Source organism: Pan paniscus, chromosome 5, assembly GCF_029289425.2.
Source record: "Pan paniscus chromosome 5, NHGRI_mPanPan1-v2.0_pri, whole genome shotgun sequence".
Taxonomy (NCBI): domain Eukaryota; kingdom Metazoa; phylum Chordata; class Mammalia; order Primates; family Hominidae; genus Pan; species Pan paniscus.
The window spans coordinates 181220535-181239578 of NC_073254.2; the positions used below are offsets into that span (position 1 = coordinate 181220535).

The window sequence follows — 19044 nt, forward strand, 5'->3', positions numbered from 1 at the left end:
TTGTTTTGGGGTGGGGGGGAACAAAAAGCTTCTCTGTCCCATCTTGCTCCTTTCCCAATTTGCTTTTCCTTAAACCTACTATGTCGGTCCAAATATTAAACCATTGCTTTATCTGAACACAAAATTTCAAAAAATTGTGTAATAGACTGTTTTGTATGCTGTGAGATAAACTTAACAAGATTTGTATTTAACCTATAAAAGTTACTTTTTCAGGCTTGCTGAAATGAGATTATGTTTATGTGGAAAAATGGGATTGTGGCATTTTTTCTTAGATTGCTTTCATTGTTGGAGTAAAGGTCTAGGGTGAGAAGCTTCATCTGTTATTATTTTCATGTTTTGCCCCTGGTAAGTGTAGCACAGATTTGGAATAATGCTTGTAGCCAGTCTTCTGGGACTATTAAAGTCATTTAATCCTTAGTTTTCACTTAGGACCTTTCAGTCATAGATTAGAAGAACTTGGATAAATTATATAAGAAAAGTAATATTTTTTCACTCTCAACTATTACTTTCCAATTATAAATTGTATGCAGATTGTCTGTGGCCATTATCAATAATGCACCACATTAGTTCTATAAAGTATTTAAAAAATCCCAAAACCTAAGCCAGCAAGATTGTTTTTTATTTCACAATTTTTTGTTTTCTTTGACTCAAAATCATTTATTTGGGTGTACATAATAGTTAATACACATTCTATTCTAGGTCTTCATTGCCTTTCTTCTGCACACTTTTCTTGGATGTTCTTATCTACTATCACGATATTAAATAATATCTGTACATACTAATAATTTCCAAATCCATTTCTCTGGATTTCTCTCCTAAGCCCAACATGTATGTTTTTTTAGTTACCTATAGATATTTCCACATGTATGTCCCATAGGCACGTCAAATTCAGTGTATTAGAAACTAAACTCATTTTCTTTACCTCCAGTCCTACACAGTGATACACTGTATATGTCATTTTGTGTTTCCCAGTAATAAAGTATAATATAAATTATCTTGAAAAATATAGTGGAGTTAAATGTGGAAGCACTGGTCATTTTTGCTTTCAAAATACCATTGGTTAACCAAATAGTATGTATGTGCTCTGTTAATAAAGGTATAAAAAACACAGTTAAATGCATCAGAGCAAGAGAATTAAAGTTGGTCTAAGCAATTTTTTTATATAAATAAGAGTTGATAAGCATTTATAGCTAGAAACAATGAAACTGTGAAGAAATTTTCTTAAATGGACTATATAAAAAGTTTAAAGACATTTAGAAGTAGATTAGTACTAAAGATAAAAATTCTATCTTAAAAATTTTAAATTTAAAAAATAATAATAATAGTAGTTTGTATACTAAAATACAGCAAAAAATCTCTATGGACAGATTGGTTTAAAACCTTTTTTGATGGATCATAAAGTAAATTTAAGGCAAGTTTAATATAAGGTAAACCAAGCTATAAGTGCTCTTTGGGAAATTTGTTTAAAAATCCTTATTTTAAGACTAATTTGAATCGATTAGGAAGTAAATTGGTTTTAAGCAAATTTTCATTGGTGCATTGGTTTGTGGTATATTGGTTTGTAACCCATGTAAATATACCCTATTCCATCAAATCTGAAGATATACTAATATGTCTTTAGATATTACATTCACAACTAATCTCATATATTCCCAACTAATCACCTAAAACTAGGTGATATTATATACTAAGAAAATTATATAATAATTTCTTAGTATAATTATTATATTAATAATATAATATATAATAAAATTCTTAGTATATAAGAAATATATACTAAGAGATTATAATATATTCTAAGGTAAAAACAGCTTATAATCGATGGTGTGTTCTTATAATTGGAATTTTTATTTATTTAAGGAGATCTTTTATACTTTCTGATATGTAGATATATATTTCACTTATGCATATATATATATATATATATGTTTAAAAAAAATGGGCCAGGCATAGTGGCTCATGCCTGTAATCTCAGCACTTTGGGAGACAGAGGTGGGAGGATTGCTTGAGCCCAGGAATTTGGGACCAGCTTAGGAAACATAGTGGGATCCTGTCTCTACCAAAAAAAAAAAATTAGCTGGGTGTGGTGATGCGTGCCTGTGGTTCTAGCTACTTGGGAGGCTGAGGCGGGAGGATCACTCGAGCCCAGGAAGTTGAGGCTGCACTCCAGCCTGTCTCAGAAAAAAAGAAAAATGTAAATGAAAAATATTGGCAAATATGTCCCTAAAACTTACTTATATCATCATTGATTATATATAACATTCTAATTTCAGAGATGTTAACGTATGAAAAAATATGTGTCCTAGATTCAGTGAAATAAACTATGCCTTTCAGTGTAGAGGGTAGATTGAGATGGCGTTATAGGTTTGGGCATTATCGATATATGATGTGGAAATGAATGAGACCACCCAGGGAGAAGAGATCTAAGATTAGCACTTGGAGAAACATTAACATTTTATGTAGTGAGCAAAGCTCCAAGGAGGTATTTGAAAAGAAGGGACTTAAGGAAGTGTAAGAACCCAGAAGCAACAGAATGAAAGGATTTCAGTAACGTAGAGCAATTAATAGTGTTAAAAGTGCCATACAGGAAAGAGGATGTATGTGTGTTCATTTTAAAGCTTGGAATCAGATTATAGAACCTTTTCTAGATGTTTGAAGGAAGTGGGTGATTTTTGCTTTTTTCGCATTAATTGTAAATGATTTTACATGCCAGTATAACATACTAAGCAAATTATACCAAATTAGTCTATATGTCTTCAGTCTTGCTAATTTTAAATTTAAAATGTTATTGCCCACTTGTTTGTGGCAAAGGAGAAATAAAGGAATAGAATAAACTAAGGTCAGTGTTTTTGTCTGTCAACTGTCTTTCAGTTTTTTATGAGAATAATCTTAGGGTGCCTTAAGTAGTCTTGCATCAATGTGCCTAATTTTATCAATGAGAAAAGTAATCCAGATAATTTACATGATTTCCTCTTAAGTTTACACATTTAGCTAATGACAAATGCAGGAATTAAATATATTTTCTCATCCAGGTGTCCGTCAGATCTCCCATGCTGTTTCTTCCTCCTTAAATTGAAGGTGATTACTTACGGAAATTTGGTTAAATGATTTGATAACTATGCTTTGTAGCATAGAGAGAAATAAGCTAGTTTAGGTAATTAGTTGTGAATATAAGAGAATACAGCAAATACTGGAAAAATGGATAAATTTTTTTAAAATATAGAAAATGTCATATATATTTTTTGATTCATTTAATTTTTATTTAGGATATGGTATGCTTTTTTTTCTTCCATTAGCAGTCTGAAAATATAAATACGTGTGAATACCAGTTTTATTGAAAATATTGAGAGTAGCTTCATATTTTAGAGTTATATAATGTTCTGTTTATTTTTTTTTAATAGAAAAAATGAATGCACCAAATCAGCCTCCACATAAAGACACTGGAAAAACAGTGGAGAATGTGGAAGAATACAGCTATAAGCAGGAGAAGAAGATCCGAGCAGCTCTTAGAACAACAGAGCGTGATCATAAAAAAAATGTACAGTGCTCATTCGTGTTAGACTCAGTGGGTGGATCTTTGCCAAAAAAATCAATTCCAGATGTGGATCTCAATAAGCCTTACCTCAGCCTTGGCTGTAGCAATGCTAAGCTTCCAGTATCTGTGCCCATGCCTATAGCCAGACCTGCACGCCAGACTTCTAGGACTGACTGTCCAGCAGATCGTTTAAAGTTTTTTGAAACATTACGACTTTTGCTAAAGCTTACCTCAGTCTCAAAGAAAAAAGACAGGGAGCAAAGAGGACAAGAAAATACATCTGGTTTCTGGCTTAACCGATCTAACGAACTGATCTGGTTAGAGCTACAAGCCTGGCATGCAGGACGGACAATTAACGACCAGGACTTCTTTTTATATACAGCCCGTCAAGCCATCCCAGATATTATTAATGAAATCCTTACTTTCAAAGTCGACTATGGGAGCTTCGCCTTTGTTAGAGATAGAGCTGGTTTTAATGGTACTTCAGTAGAAGGGCAGTGCAAAGCCACTCCTGGAACAAAGACTGTAGGTTACTCAACACATCATGAGCATCTCCAACGCCAGAGGGTCTCATTTGAGCAGGTAAAACGGATAATGGAGCTGCTAGAGTACATAGAAGCACTTTATCCATCATTGCAGGCTCTTCAGAAGGACTATGAAAAATATGCTGCAAAAGACTTCCAGGACAGGGTGCAGGCACTCTGTTTGTGGTTAAACATCACAAAAGACTTAAATCAGAAATTAAGGATTATGGGCACTGTTTTGGGCATCAAGAATTTATCAGACATTGGCTGGCCAGTGTTTGAAATCCCTTCCCCTCGACCATCCAAAGGTAATGAGCCGGAGTATGAGGGTGATGACACAGAAGGAGAATTAAAGGAGTTGGAAAGTAGTACGGATGAGAGTGAAGAAGAACAAATCTCTGATCCTAGGGTACCGGAAATCAGACAGCCCATAGATAACAGCTTCGACATCCAGTCGCGGGACTGCATATCCAAGAAGCTTGAGAGGCTCGAATCTGAGGATGATTCTCTTGGCTGGGGAGCACCAGACTGGAGCACAGAAGCAGGCTTTAGTAGACATTGTCTGACTTCTATTTATAGACCATTTGTAGACAAAGCACTGAAGCAGATGGGGTTAAGAAAGTTAATTTTAAGACTTCACAAGCTAATGGATGGTTCCTTGCAAAGGGCACGTATAGCATTGGTAAAGAACGATCGTCCAGTGGAGGTAGGTTTCCAGTAGGTATTAATACAATGATATCCTTAGTTCCATTTATTTATTGCAAATTATAATGTTGGTGTTATGTACTTTCATATTCTAATATTTTTGAACACAAATGGCAGTTATAAATTGCACATTTAAGCATTTCTGTAAAGTACTATGATTAAATAGATCTATGAAAACTGCATGAAATTTAGTGAATTAAGTGCAGGGTGGTATGTGGAGGGAATAAGTTCAACCACGTAAATACAGGATGGCAAAGGACAGGCTGGGTATAAACAAAAATGGAAGGAAGAAAGCCATAGTCATGGATGACCACAAGCTGCATGTGAGTCAGGAAAAAAGTCCACGTCACACTCAGGTGTTTATAAATGAATAGGGCGCCCAAGGTCAAGGAGAGAGTTCTTTCTCTATCCTTTGGAGTTGTTTTCTCTCTTTTGATTAGCATGTCAAGTTTTGGTCACTGTATTTTAAAGAGATGTAAATTATAGAGAAATGTCAGAATGATCAAGGGGAAAAAGCCAACACTATCTCGCGAGGTTAAAGTGTTCGGTGCAGGTGATGAAAGTTTAAGGGAAGTCCTGATTTTTGTCCGATATGTGTTTCGATATGTGTAGATTTTTGTGAGAGGAATGTGCCCACTAGAGGAAGTGACTTGAAAACAGTATAGATTTGCTTTTGATAGCTTGACGTGTTATAAATTCCTTATTGTAAAGGGTGGTAATATTAGACAAGGGCATTTTGTGGGATATCATTCTTGAGAGTCCAAAATAGTACTGTACAAGTGATTTTGCTTTTCTGGTGAGTTTGCGTGTTCGTCTGGCTAAAAGTGAAACCCAAATCTTTGAAATACCTTATACCCATGTTAAGTCTGTGATTCTGAATTTTAGTAGCTGTATACATACATATGTACAATCCCCTTGGTATCAGAGGTGGTTTGGTTTTGGGACTTCCCACGGATCCCAAAATCCGAAAATGCTCAAGTCCCTCATACAAAATGATGCAGTATTTGCATGTAACCAATGCACAACCTCGTATGCTTTAAATAATCTCGAGATTATGTGTAATGCCTTACGTAATATAAATGCTGTGTAAATGGTTGTTAATACTGTATAGTTTGGGGAATAATGGCAAGAAAAAAGTTTGTACATGTTTAATACAGATGTAGTTTTTCTTCCCAAATACTTCTGATCTGCAGTTGGTTGAATTCATGGATGTGGAACCCACGGATATGGAGAGCCAACTGTATATACTTGTTATTTTTATTTTTTTAACTTCATTTTTTTTTTACACAGCCTGGCTTGCTTTAAATTCATTAACGATAAACAACTTGGAAACTATGGAAAACACCTGAAGAGAACTTGAGTTTGCAAGATTTTAATTTTTTATTCTGACAGCCGGATTATGAGCCCTTAGGAGGAACGGGTTAAGCATTCACATAAATTCAGGAAGATGTTTACAACATGAACCAGTGCTTTGTAGCTATATTTTAAGAGATTTACTTTGAATATTATTTTGATTAGAAATCTTAAACATGAATGGCTGGAGTGGTTTAATTTCATTAAGGACATATGTTGGCAAGACAGGATTGATGTTTAATTTGTATTGTGACCACTGGTTTTGAAGTAACATGAGTGAAGAAAAAAGTCCTGGCAGTACCAACATCCCTTGGTATCTCATCCCAGGGGGATTTGTTCCAGGACCCCCATGGACACTCAAATCCTTGGATGCTCCAGTCCCTCATATAAAATGGTGTAGTATTTACATACAACCTATGTGCATCCTCCTGTATGCTTTAAATCATCTATAGATTACTTATAATACCTAATACAATGTAAATGCTATGTAAATAGTTGTTATACTGTATCTTTTTTATTTGTATTATTACTATTACTGTTTTAGAGACGAGATCTCACTACGTTGCCCAGGCTGGACTCAAACTCGTGGGCTAAAACAGTCCTCCTGCCTTAGCCTCCTGAGTAGCTTGTATTACTTTTTATTGTTGTATTCTTATTTTTAATGTTTTTTCAAACATTCTTGATCTGCGGATGCATATCCCAGGGTTTCAGAGGGCCGACTGTATAACCTCACCTCTAATTCAGTGGTTCTTATAGGAGAGCAGCACATGAGAAGAGGCCACGGTGGGGCGGGGGTGAGTTGGACCTGTCGGGCTTCCGGAAACTGCTTCACCCACCCTCCCTCCCCAAATTGTCTTCCTTCCTCTCCAGGCTCTTCGTGGTGATTAACTATTGCTACTAATGAGGATTGTATCCCTTAGATATGTTATAGCAAGAAAAGATTGAGAACACGTGCCCTACATCTTATATTAGAACTCATGTTGAAAAAAGACAGTAATAGTTTCCCCAGAGTTCTGAATTCTCATCTGAGTTGTAGTTCTTTGGTTTGACCAATTGAGATTTCGCTGAAGAGGTCATCTTTGTTATAGAAGAAAAGAAACACGAATTCAAAGTTTATAAGGTATATAACTGAAAGACTTTATTAGAATTTTGTGTAGATTGTTTGCTTTTCAAAAAATGAACTACAGAAGCCGCTGTTGTTTTAAATTTTGGTTCATAAGTTGCTAAGTGTTCATCAGATAATGAAAGAGTAACAGAGAGCGAAAGTGGGACTTCTTCAGTATTGGCGATTAATCCAAACTAACAAAAGATAAGGCTCTACAATTCTAATTAACTTAGTGGGAAAGTAAGATTTTATTTTTATTCCCACTTTAGGAACATAATTTCTATAAAGGGAGGCGTGTGTGTATGCGTGCTTGTGTGTGTATGTGTGTGAGTATGTGTACAGTCCCCCACTCCCAGGTTTGTTTTAGTCGTTTTATTTGGTATGTCAGGAAAAGAGTCACAATTTTGAAGTCCATTAACTGGGTTTCATTTCTCACTGTGACCCTTTCTTACCATAGAACGTTGTGGATAGGAATCTTTCTGACTCGAAGCCTTTGCATTTATAGAGTGGGTATAATACTACCTTCTTACCTACCTCACAAGGTGGTTGTTGTGAGGCTGAAAAAGATAGGCGGTAAGTGGTGTTTTCATTCCCACACTGCTATAAAGAAATGCCTGAGACTGGGTAATTAATAAAGAAAAGAGGTTTAATTGGCTTATGGTCCCACAGATTGTATAGGAAGCATGGCAGGCAACATCAGCTTCTGGGGAGGCCTCAGGGAACTATAGTCATCATGGAAGGCAAAGCCAGAGCAGGCACTTCTCATGGCTGGAGCACGGGCGGGGTGAAGGTGCTCCATTCTTTTAAACAACCAGATCTCTTGACAGCTCACTCATCATCATGAGAACAGCACCAATGGGATGGTACTAAACAGTCACCTCCCACCAGGCCCCACCCCCAACATTGGGGATTACTATTCAACATAGGGTGGGGACACAGATCCACATCTTATCAAATGGTAAAATGCTCTACAAATCAACCATAAACTTTTAGAAGTTTTATTACTTTTTCTTCCTTGAAGCTAACTGTAAATCCATATGGGTGCAACTGTATTTTTATTTTTAAGATATCTTCTGCCTTTTAACCTCTGCCAAATAATTGTACATTTTAAGGGCATACATTTTAGGCAGTAAAACCTTTTAGGTTTGAGGACTTTTTTGTTTGTTTGTTTGTTTTTGAGACAAAGTCTCATTCTGTTTCCTAGGCTGGAGTGTAATGGGAAGATCTCGGCTCACTGCAACCTCTGTCTCCCGGGTTCAGGCAATTCTCCTGTCTCAGCCTCTTGAGTAGCTGGGATTACAAGTGTGCACCACCATGCCTGGCTAATTTTTTGTGTTTTTAATAGAGACGGGGGTTTCACCATGTTGGCCAGGCTAGTCTTGAACTCCTGACCCCAAATGATCCACCTGCCTCCGCCTCCCAAAGTGCTGGGATTACAGGCGTGAGCCACTGCGCCTGGCTAGTGTTATTGTTCTTAATTGTTAAAATATCTGAACTGACAAGGTACCACAGATTATACATAATGCATATTTTGCAGTTTTTGTGGTTTCGTGATAATAGGAATGAATATAGGTGAAGGATTTTGTAGAAAAGAAGAAATACACATGTGATGTTTGATTTTTCTTATCTATGTCTTTATATATTTTTTGATTACGTTACTTATAACCAGTGTTTGCAAAGCACATGTGATCTTACATTTAATTTCCCTTTGTAAGCATGCTTTACAAAATAATTTTTTTTTGAGACAGAGTTTCGCTCTTGTTGCCCAGGCTGGAGTGCAATGGCACTATCTCAGCTCCCTGAGACCTTTGCCTTGGGGGTTCAGGCTATTCTCCTGCCTCAGCCTCCGGAGTAGCTGGGATTACAGGCATGCGCCACTATGCCTGGCTAATTTTTGTATTTTTAGTAGAGATGGTGTTTCACCATGTTGGTCAGGCTGGTCTCAAACTCCTGACCTCAGGTGATCCACCCGCCTTGGCCTCCCAAAGTGCTGGGATGATAGGTGTGAGCCACCGCGCCTGGCCCAAACTAATTTTTCTCTAAAACTTTATTATATTTCAAAATCTTTTAAAAGAACTGAACTAGCGATACTAAAAAAAAATCTGTTTGCAGTTTGTTTTCATAATATGAATGCCATAAATGCCTTTAATGATTTGTTCAAAATTATATGAAGTTGTAGCTCTGTACCTTCTGTAAATTGATTTCCTCAGGACACATTTCTAGTTACATAGGCAGTCTCTAATTGAAACAAATGGATTAGTTTCCAGAGTCCACTTGAATAGGCAGTTGTTTGGGATCTTGAAAATACTTATCTATAGAAACAGTGTTGTAAATAAGAGAGTCTCAGATTATCAAATGAAACTTATTTAAATCCATGTAACTGAACTAATAATACCAGCTGCAATTTTATCCTGGCTGTAAGGACTACCATGATGGGAAAAAAGAAGAGGAAACCTTACCCTCCCCCATATCCATTTGTGGACCCAGATACAATCCAAGATCTTTTTTATATTTTCTCATTTATCTTCTTCTTCTCTTATTCCATTGCTGTTTAGAACATCCCAGGATCTTATTGTTTGTACTTATTTTTCCACCTTGCTGTAATACCAGTTCTTCTAGTCTGAGTATTGTTGATCTTGGGTCTTAGGGATGAATGTATCAGCCATTTCATAATGTATCATGGTCTCTCAATGACAGGGATTGTCTTGCCTCCAACTCTTGCTCCTCTTTCATTAGATGTGCTTGTATGGTGACCCTTCCCAACCCTGCTTAAAAGTTAACAAGAGTTATCTCAGCAGTCCAGTAGTTTCCAGGTGTCCTTTCCAGCAGTTACTGTAGCTAAGGATGGGTTTTGTAATACTATTTACAGTTCAATTTAGCTTAGAAATTAAGACCAAGTAAACATATATAAAAGATTTATCCTTAATATCAAAACTACTGCATACAATTTTATTTTTTAGAGCAAACTTTTCATCTTGGAATAATATCAGATTGATAGAAAATTTGCAAAGATAGTACAGAATTCTTCTATGCTCTTCATCCAGCACGCCTTAATATTGACTTCTCACTTACCCAATACATTTGTTAAAACTAATATATTAACATTGATACAAAGTGCTGTTAACTAAACTACAGACTTTTATTTGGATTTCCCACTTTTTCTAATAATTCCCTTTTCTGTTCTAGGAACCAGTCGAGGACACCACATTGCATTTAGTTGTCATGTCCATGAATCTGGATTTGTCTGATATGTTCTCATGATTAGACTGGGGTGATGGGCTTGGGAATGGATGCCACAGAGTTGAAATGCCCTAGTCGCATTACATTGTCACTGTTGATGTTAACCTTGATCACTTGGTGAAGGTGGTGTCTGCTAGGTTTCTCCAGGAGTTACCATTTTTTCCTTTCCATACTCCAATTCTTTGGAAGTAAGTCACCACACACAACCCACTCTCAAGGGGAGGGAAATTAATCTCTACCTCCTGGAAGGGGGAGTATCTAATGTATTATTTGGAATTTCTCCAGATGGAAGTTTTGCTTCTTCTCATTTATTTGATCATTTATGTCAGTATGGACTCATAAATGTTTGCTGTTGTTTTTACTTTGAATTATAATCCAGTACCATTGTTACTGATTTTGTTGCTCAGGCTGTTCTTGTTTTAGCCCATTGGAGCTCTTTCAGTTGCCTTCTGTGTCGTTTGATATGCTCCCCTCTTTTGTTGTATTATTTTCCTTTTGATTTGCTTTTTGAATCATTTCTTACTTTCTGGCACCACAAGATGCTCTGGGCTTGTCTTGTATTTTCCCTCTTTCTGTCCTAGGATCAGCCGTTTCTCCAAGGAGCTCTGGTTCCTTTTACTGGATAATGGTATTTAGAAATGAAGATGTGGGCACTGGGTGTGTTCGGTGCTGTTGGGGTGTCATTGCTTTTAGGCCTTCTCAGTGATAGAATTAGAAAGTACAGGTATGTCTTCTAACCTGTGTATACACACAGATTTATAATTTCCTATCAATCTAAAATAATCATGAGTTCATACTGATGTCTCTCGCTCTGATTCAGCACAAGGTTCATTCCGACTTTCCTCCCTTGCTTATCTGTAACTTCTCTTATAGTGAGAAACCTGGCTCCCATTACTACAACTAATTACATGTTTGTTCAACCCTACCATACGTGTAAAGTAGTTTCAGAATTGCTAACCGGTACCCCTGTGAGGAATAAATTTATCAACTAGGGTGTAGTGTTTCAGTCAAGTTCCTTTTGTCTTTAGCCTTTTATAGTCAAAACACTATAACTTAGGTCAGCACCTTTTTCCTTCACCTTCCTCAGTGAGGTGGTATCATACTTTTGTAAATTAATTAGATTCATTTATTTCATCTGCGTTGCATCCTGGGATCCTCCAAAATCCTGATTGACTTTTTAAAATGTGCATACTCGAAAGTTCACTCTGTAATATATAGTTCTTTGGGTTTTGTGCAATTTAAAATGTTAAATACAAAATACTGTAATATGGTTATTTTGTGCTCCTCCTTTTTTGATTTCCTTATGAACTTTATTTTCAGAAGAAAAAGATGAATATATTGTAATGTAATGTATAAAATGTATAATTGTCTGACTTTGTTGCCTCAAATACTGGGAATATTTTTGTTTTGATTACTGTCTTAATTGCTTTCTTTAGAATTAGAAACGATCATGTAGTTATTATAAATTTAATGGCCAATGAAATACTCTTTGTGTTTGGATTCTAACAATAGTTGTGCTAATTTTTTCCTGTACACACAGGAAACACTGAAGAGGTTACCGTTTATATTCAAAGCAGACAAAGCATGTAGAAACTAGGAAATCAATAACAGCAGCTACCATTTATTGACTCTCACAGTGTTCCAGACTCAACAACCCTGTGAGGTGGTGCATTTTCCAAATGCAGAAACCAGTTTAGGTACAGTAGATAACTTTCACAAAAATCACAGAGCTATAGATTGTTAGAGGGATTCAAATTCAGGATTCTGGGGTACCAGACTTTATCCTACATGGTTTCCAAACCTGGCTGCACATCAGCATTACCTAGAGGGCTTTTAAAAATACGTGTGCCTAGCCATTCTGAGAGTAGGACAAGTCAGAATCTCCCAGTGGGGGACACGAGCACTGACATTGTTAACAAACCTCCTGCATGCCTCACGTGAAGCTAGACCAGCAACAGTGTAGTTCTGGTACTCACTGGAAACACTGATTAGGCTCCAGTGCTCTTCCGCCCCATGCCTTTAAGATCATGCTGCTTAATACAGTTGTTAGAGTTAACTTTTTACTTGTTTCAATCATTCCCTGTCTGATTTCATAAGATTACAAGAACTTTGTAATTGAATGACACACTAACAAGCACATTCTTGCTCATTTGCCTTTAGGTTTTCTGTTTTCTTAAACATACAAACATACAAAGGAAAGTAGGAAGTTGTGTACATTATTTTGGACTATAGTGAGCAAACCGACTCAAACTGATGTAATATCACAGGTAGGATAGAAGTCATCAACTTTGAGCTGAGAACTGGATCCCGTGATAACAACAGCACAATAGTAATATTGAGAAGACTAGTAGCTAGCATTAACTGAACACTCGCTACATGCCGGGGCAAGGAAGAGGGCTAAGTAACTTGATCAGGTCACAAATCTAGAAAGTGGCAGAGCCAGGATATGAACCCAGAGCTCTGGCTGTAAAGCCATGTATGCTCTTGACAGTGTACAGTCTCCCAAAGTTACATTTTGTCCCACACAGTGTTTTAAATATTTTTTTTTGACTTAGTGTCTAACATTTTTAAATGGGAAAATCCAGATTTTGGGTTTTCCTAGAAATACTGGGAAGTCTGTCAACACTGGGTCCACATTCCCACATGACCAGCAGCATAAGGGCTCCAGTTTACCACAGTATCCATCATTTGTCTTATGGCCACCCAAGTACACCTGTTTACATGACTTACTGGGCCTGTGTAGAAATTGCAGTTTGTGATAGGATCCCAGTATAGAATCACAGAAACTGACTTTTGAAGGGTAATGTAAAGGCTATTTGTATCTAACACTTTTTTAAAAAACAGTGTGCTTTTGTTTTATTTATTGGAGTATATTTTTGAAGTCCCTGTCCTCTGTCACTGCTCAGAGTAATTATCATCTGGTTTATATTTTCTAGAGTTTTTTGTGATTCTATAAATTATGTCTTTGTTATGTAACACATGTAATTTTTTACAACAAATGTGATAATGCTATACATAATCCTACTACAACTTGAAGGGTTTCCCCCGTGTTGTCTACTTTGGATCTGTCCTTGTAGATATATATATATAGCTCTTGTTGTTAAATTCCATTTAACAACTACATGATATTCCATTCTATGAATGTACCATAACTTATTTAATTATTTCACTCTTGATGGAAATGTAATTTTTTTGCTTGTGTAAACAATGTAGCCACAGACATTCTTGTACACACCCCTTTATGAACTTATTCTGTTGTTTTTGTAAGAATGCTTAATTGAAATGGAATTGTTAGGTCATGGGGTATATGCACATTCACATCTTTGATATGTATTGCCAAATTGCTCTCCAAAAAGACTATACTAATTTATACTTAAAACAGTGTAGGAGAAATTTGATTTTTCCTCATTTTTGTAACCATGATCAGCAAAAAATGTTATTTCATTGATTGATTTTTTTTTTTAAGTTAGAGCCTCACACTGTTGTCCAGGTTGGAGTACAGTGGCAGTCTCGGCTTATGGCAGCCTCCACCTCCCAAGTTCCAGCGATTCTCATGCCTCAGCCTCCCGAGTAGCTGGGATCACAGGTGTGTGCAACCACACCTGGCTAATTTTTTGTATTTTTAGTAGAGATGGGGTTTCATTATGTTGGCCAGGCTGGTCTCGAACTCCTGGCCTCAAGTGATCTGCCTGCCTTGGTCTCCCAAAGTACTGGGATTACAGGCGTGAGCCACTGGCACCCGACCTAAATCTTTCTCTTCATTTCTAGTGACACTGAGCCTGTTTTTCATGTTTATTGGCCATTTGCATGTCTTTTCGTTTGCTTATTTATTTTGCTCATTTTCTGTTAGGCTGCCTTTCTATTATTGATCTGTTGGAACTATTTATGAATTTTATTCATTTTTCTATGATGGTTGTAAATACTTCTTTCAATTTGCCTTTTAACTTGTTTAGGATACTTAACACTGTATAGAAATTTCACATTTTTATATAGTCATGTCTGTTGTTATTTTATGACTACCTTATTTTATTTGTACTCAGAGATTATTTTAAAATTTTATAATTGTCATGGTTTTCTTTTTACACTTTGAATCAGTTTGCAAATAATGTCCATGTGTTATCATTGTTCATTATATTTCTAAAGTGTTTTAGTCTGTAGATTCCCCCTGCCTTTTTTTTTTTTTTTTTGCCATATATGAAGAAGCAGGGTCATTTATCCCGTAGGGTCTGAATTTTTATGATTGTATCCCAGTTGCCCCACATGTTTCTATTTTCTGTGTCTTCTCTGTGAATTGGCTGTAAAATAGAGTAGCTTGATCAAATTCAGGATTTTTTAATTGGTTGATTGTATTAACACTACTTTCCCAGGACACACACATATCTGACTATTTGTGCCATTAGTAGTAGTTGATGAACATTGCCTAGATTCCTTAATACATTAAGGGCTGAAAAGTGAGGATATTCTAATTCTCTCATTTCTTCTTCATTTATTAGCTTCTTTATTATTCATTTCATTTATTAGATATTGCTATAAGGATAAACTTTTCCTCACCTATTATATGGTTACTTAGTGGAATAGTTGACACAAATGGCAAGATGAATGTGCTTGATTCTTTACCTTTTATTTACTATTTTTTAAAATAATGATGTGGTTTATTGATGACAAATTAGTGTTATTAGTATGATTTTGAACTCATGAATGTAAACATATTTGGTATGTTTCAATCCATGGATGTCATTACTGTAATGTATTGAAGTAATTATTGTAATTAATGTTCACGTCCCATCTTTGGACAATGGGAACATATTCAATTGGCTTGACTCCTTTTTTCACAGTCCTTTGATAGCTTCCATGTTATTTAGTGTAACTGGCTATCCTAGGCTGACATTGTATATCTGTTCCAGGTTGAGAGTCAGATATGTTTTGTTTTCTTTTTCTTTTTCTTTTTCTTTTTTTTTTTTTTGAGAAGGAGTGTCACTCTTTTGCCCAGGCTAGAGTGCAGTGGCGTGATCTTGGCTCACTGCAACCTGTGTCTCCCTGGCTCAAGTGGTTCTCGTGCCTCAGCCTCCTGAGTAGCTGGGATTACAGGCATGCACCACCACGCCCAGGTAATTTTTTGTATTTTTAGTAGAGACGGGTTTACACCATGTTGGCCAGCCCGGTCTCAAACTCTGACCTCAAGTGATCTGCCGGCCTTGGCCTCCCAAAGTGCTGAGATTACAGGCACGAGCCACCGCGCCCGGCCACTGAGAATCAGATACATTTTTAAGGAACCCTAGTTCCTTTTATTGAGAAATGGTATATTCCAAGACCACCATCTGTACCCCAGCATTGTTCATTGCAGCTGAAATTGTGGCTGGTCATTGTTTTACTCTTTAGTGGGCAGATGAAAACACATACACAAAATGCATCACATGTCCTTTCTGATAGTTCTGATTCAAATTCAGGATTTGAGAATTTTGCTTAATCTCTTCTGACTTAATCCATATATCACCACCTTTCTTTTTTTATTGAGAAGCCCAATTTTCTGTGATACCAGGTGTGACAGAATATCAGATACTGACTATATTCCAAAATAGACAATCATCTCAGTGTGATTACTGGAAAACAGTTCAAGTTTTGTTTTTGACCATCCTTAGGTTATAACCCTCTGTGGATGTAACATCAGATAACTGCATTTTAAAGACTTTTGGAACATTTCTTCTCGTGGCTCTGCCACTGACTAGATATACAGTTAGATTCTCTTCTTTTTTCTACTGTATTTCCAAAATAATAGCTTTATTGAGATTTAATTCACTTAGCATAAAATTCACCATTTAAAGTGTTCAGTGGTTCTCTGTATTTGGAGTTGTGCAACCATCACCACTGCAACCATCCTCACTGTGTAACTTTGGAACATTTTCATTGCCCCTAAAAGAAGTCCTGTACCCTTTAGCTGTCACCTCCACAATTCCTGTGCTCACTAGCCCTATCTCTAGGCAACCACTAATCTACTTTCTGTCTCTTAATATTTGTCTAGCCATATAAATGTGGTCATATGGTATGTGGTCTTTTGAGACTGGCTTCTTTCATTTGCATAATGTTTTCAAGGTTCATCCTTGCTGTGGTATGTATTGGCGCTTCATTCCTTTTTATGACTGAATAATATTCCATTGTATGGCTATACCACGTTTTGTTGATCTATTCATAGATTTCTTAAAATTTTATTTTTAGGTATTGGTTTTTAATTTGTTTTTATAAGAATTATGTAAAGTACTTGGTTTTACAAGAAAATCTAAATGTATTCTCAAAGAAGTTTAGCTTCTCTGACAGGGATAGTTAATCTTTTAAAACATTTTATGTTTTATACTTCTGTTTTTTAGTGTAAGCTTTTTGGAAGTATATAGTTTTGTTTATTTATTTACTTTTAATGTTTAAGATGAGTTTATTTCCCCCAAGATGTCTTTGTATTAATATCTTTACATAACACCCTTAATATCCCCTCTTCAATTTTTTAATCTGCTTGTTCCCAACTTTGAGCTATATTGGAATTATCCTTTTATTTCTAAAGTTTCATTTGAAGTAATTTTCTTTTACTGCCAGTGAAATGCCAAGGTATTTCATATGCCCTTTCTTTTCCCCCAGATGGTGGTGGTGTGGTATATCTGTATTATCAATCATACAGCCATGTATGACAGTACTTTCTCCCCCATAGCTGTCATTTAGTCTCAGTTCTTCAGGGTTGTGTGTGTGTAGATAGATAAAATATTTATAATAGACATGTAGATAGAAGTTTCAGATTTTGTTTAAAGGCTCATTTTTAATTATTATATCCCAGTCTCTTGAGTCATTCTGGTTGAGTGACACCTGTTCTTTAGTAGATTTCTGAGTAAGGGCTTAGGAGGACAGCATTTCCTGAGTTCTGCCATGTTTCTAACAGTTTGCAACATTTATACTTGGAAGTTTGTTTGGCTGTCCATAAAATCTTTGGTTTATATTTTCTTTCCTTGGATAAATTTGTTATTCATTCTTTTGACAGGAAGCATTGATGTTGAATGGTCTGATGACAATGTGATTTTTTGTTTCCATTTACAAGACCTTTGTTTGTTTGCTGAATACCTAAAGGATTTTTTTCTTTTAAACTCTACTAGTTTTACAGTGTTGGTTTTTCCAATTTGATATTTTCAGATACATGGTGTACACTTTGAATAAATAGCTTAGTTTGTTTGTTTGTCAGTCTGTTTTTTAAATTTCTAGTGAGTTTCTTAACTTACAGTTTCACATTTTTGCTTCACTGACTCAGTTCTCTTTGGGAACTGCTCTTTATATATTTTGGATCTACTTTGCCTGTCTTCTCTGTCATTTCATTTCAGATCTTTTCTTTTTCTTAGTTTCTTTTTGAGTTATAAAGTTTTCTTTTGTTGACCTCATTTCAGTGAAGGCATTATCTGTTCTGTTTATTTGCTCTTATGTGCCTTCTAGTTTGTTTTTGATTTGGGAAGTAAAATTGATTTGATTTTTGATTAAAAAATTAAATTCTGAGTTCTATCACTGAGGTTTTTTTTCTAATTCTAATTTTTGTCATTATTTTATATTTTTTATGATTTTCTTAATTTCTTTTAGTTTATTTCAGAAATCGGTCTACAATTCTCATCTGCTTAGTGGACATATCTTTCTGGCAAGCGCTCACTGTCTGGAGGGTTATTCTCCTTTTTCTCTCTCTGCTTATGGTAACCTTGTGCTAGATTCTACTACAGTTCTTTTCTGTTGCTTGTTTTTAAACATGATACTTGTTTCCATGAACTTAAAGGAGAGAGGGAGTTAGGAAAGTGTTTGGGATTGGGGCTCTGAGTACCTTCTTCTCAAGTTTCAAACCATCTTCTCTGTTATTGTTTGAGGTCTGTGGACTGTTCTTCTTCCCATGTTCTTGATCTCCTCTTCCCTTTCCTCCTGTTGTCCTTTACTGGGGAGTTGGATTTCACTTTTTTTCCTCGATGTGGAGCCGAGAATTCCTGGAAGGGAATTTTGGGTACTAGTTTTAAGATATTATGGGGCCTAAACCACTCCAGCCCTTTCAGACCTTACTGCCAACCCCTTGCCTTCACTCATGAATAGTGCCAAAATCATTCCTAATTTCACAGAAGTTCTCTGTAGACTCTGTGAGCTTTTCATAGAGCACTCATCATGACTTGGGAATTGCCTCTTTACGCCCTTCAGACACCGTGTTAATTTCCTCTGCTTCCCTCCGCTAATGCTGATACCACATGGCTCTTGGAACTGTTCATGGTTTTCCCACCACCTCTTCTCTTTGGGGAGTCATGACCACCCCTTTTCATCTAGTTTTGTTGGAGGTTTGTCTCACAGAGTTTTGGTTTTGCTGTCCTCATTGCTCCATTTTTATGAGAGGGCGTTGAAGGGAAATTGAAACCCTGTTGCCACCACTTTTTCCCAGAATTCTTTTTTTCAGTGTGACCTGTACTGAATTGCCAGTATTTGATCATTTTCAATGAACGAAAGTGGGAATTTTTATATAGTTTAACCTAATGCAGAGCTCTATCTTTAGATTTTACTACATTGGAATTTCTTTTTCCAAATATATTGTT

The 19044-nt window shown here is 36.2% G+C and overlaps 1 protein-coding gene across 5 annotated transcripts in view; it reads left to right on the forward strand.

The window, feature by feature from the left end:
* Positions 1-19044, forward strand: part of MAP3K4 (mitogen-activated protein kinase kinase kinase 4) — a 125701-nt gene that overhangs the window by 53922 nt on the left and 52735 nt on the right. For all 5 annotated transcript variants that reach the window (XM_003820240.4, XM_003820241.6, XM_008973635.4 and 2 more), the window contains exon 3: positions 3402-4765. In XM_003820240.4, coding sequence (XP_003820288.3) covers positions 3402-4765 — 1364 coding nt within the window. The remainder of the gene's footprint in view (positions 1-3401; positions 4766-19044) is intronic.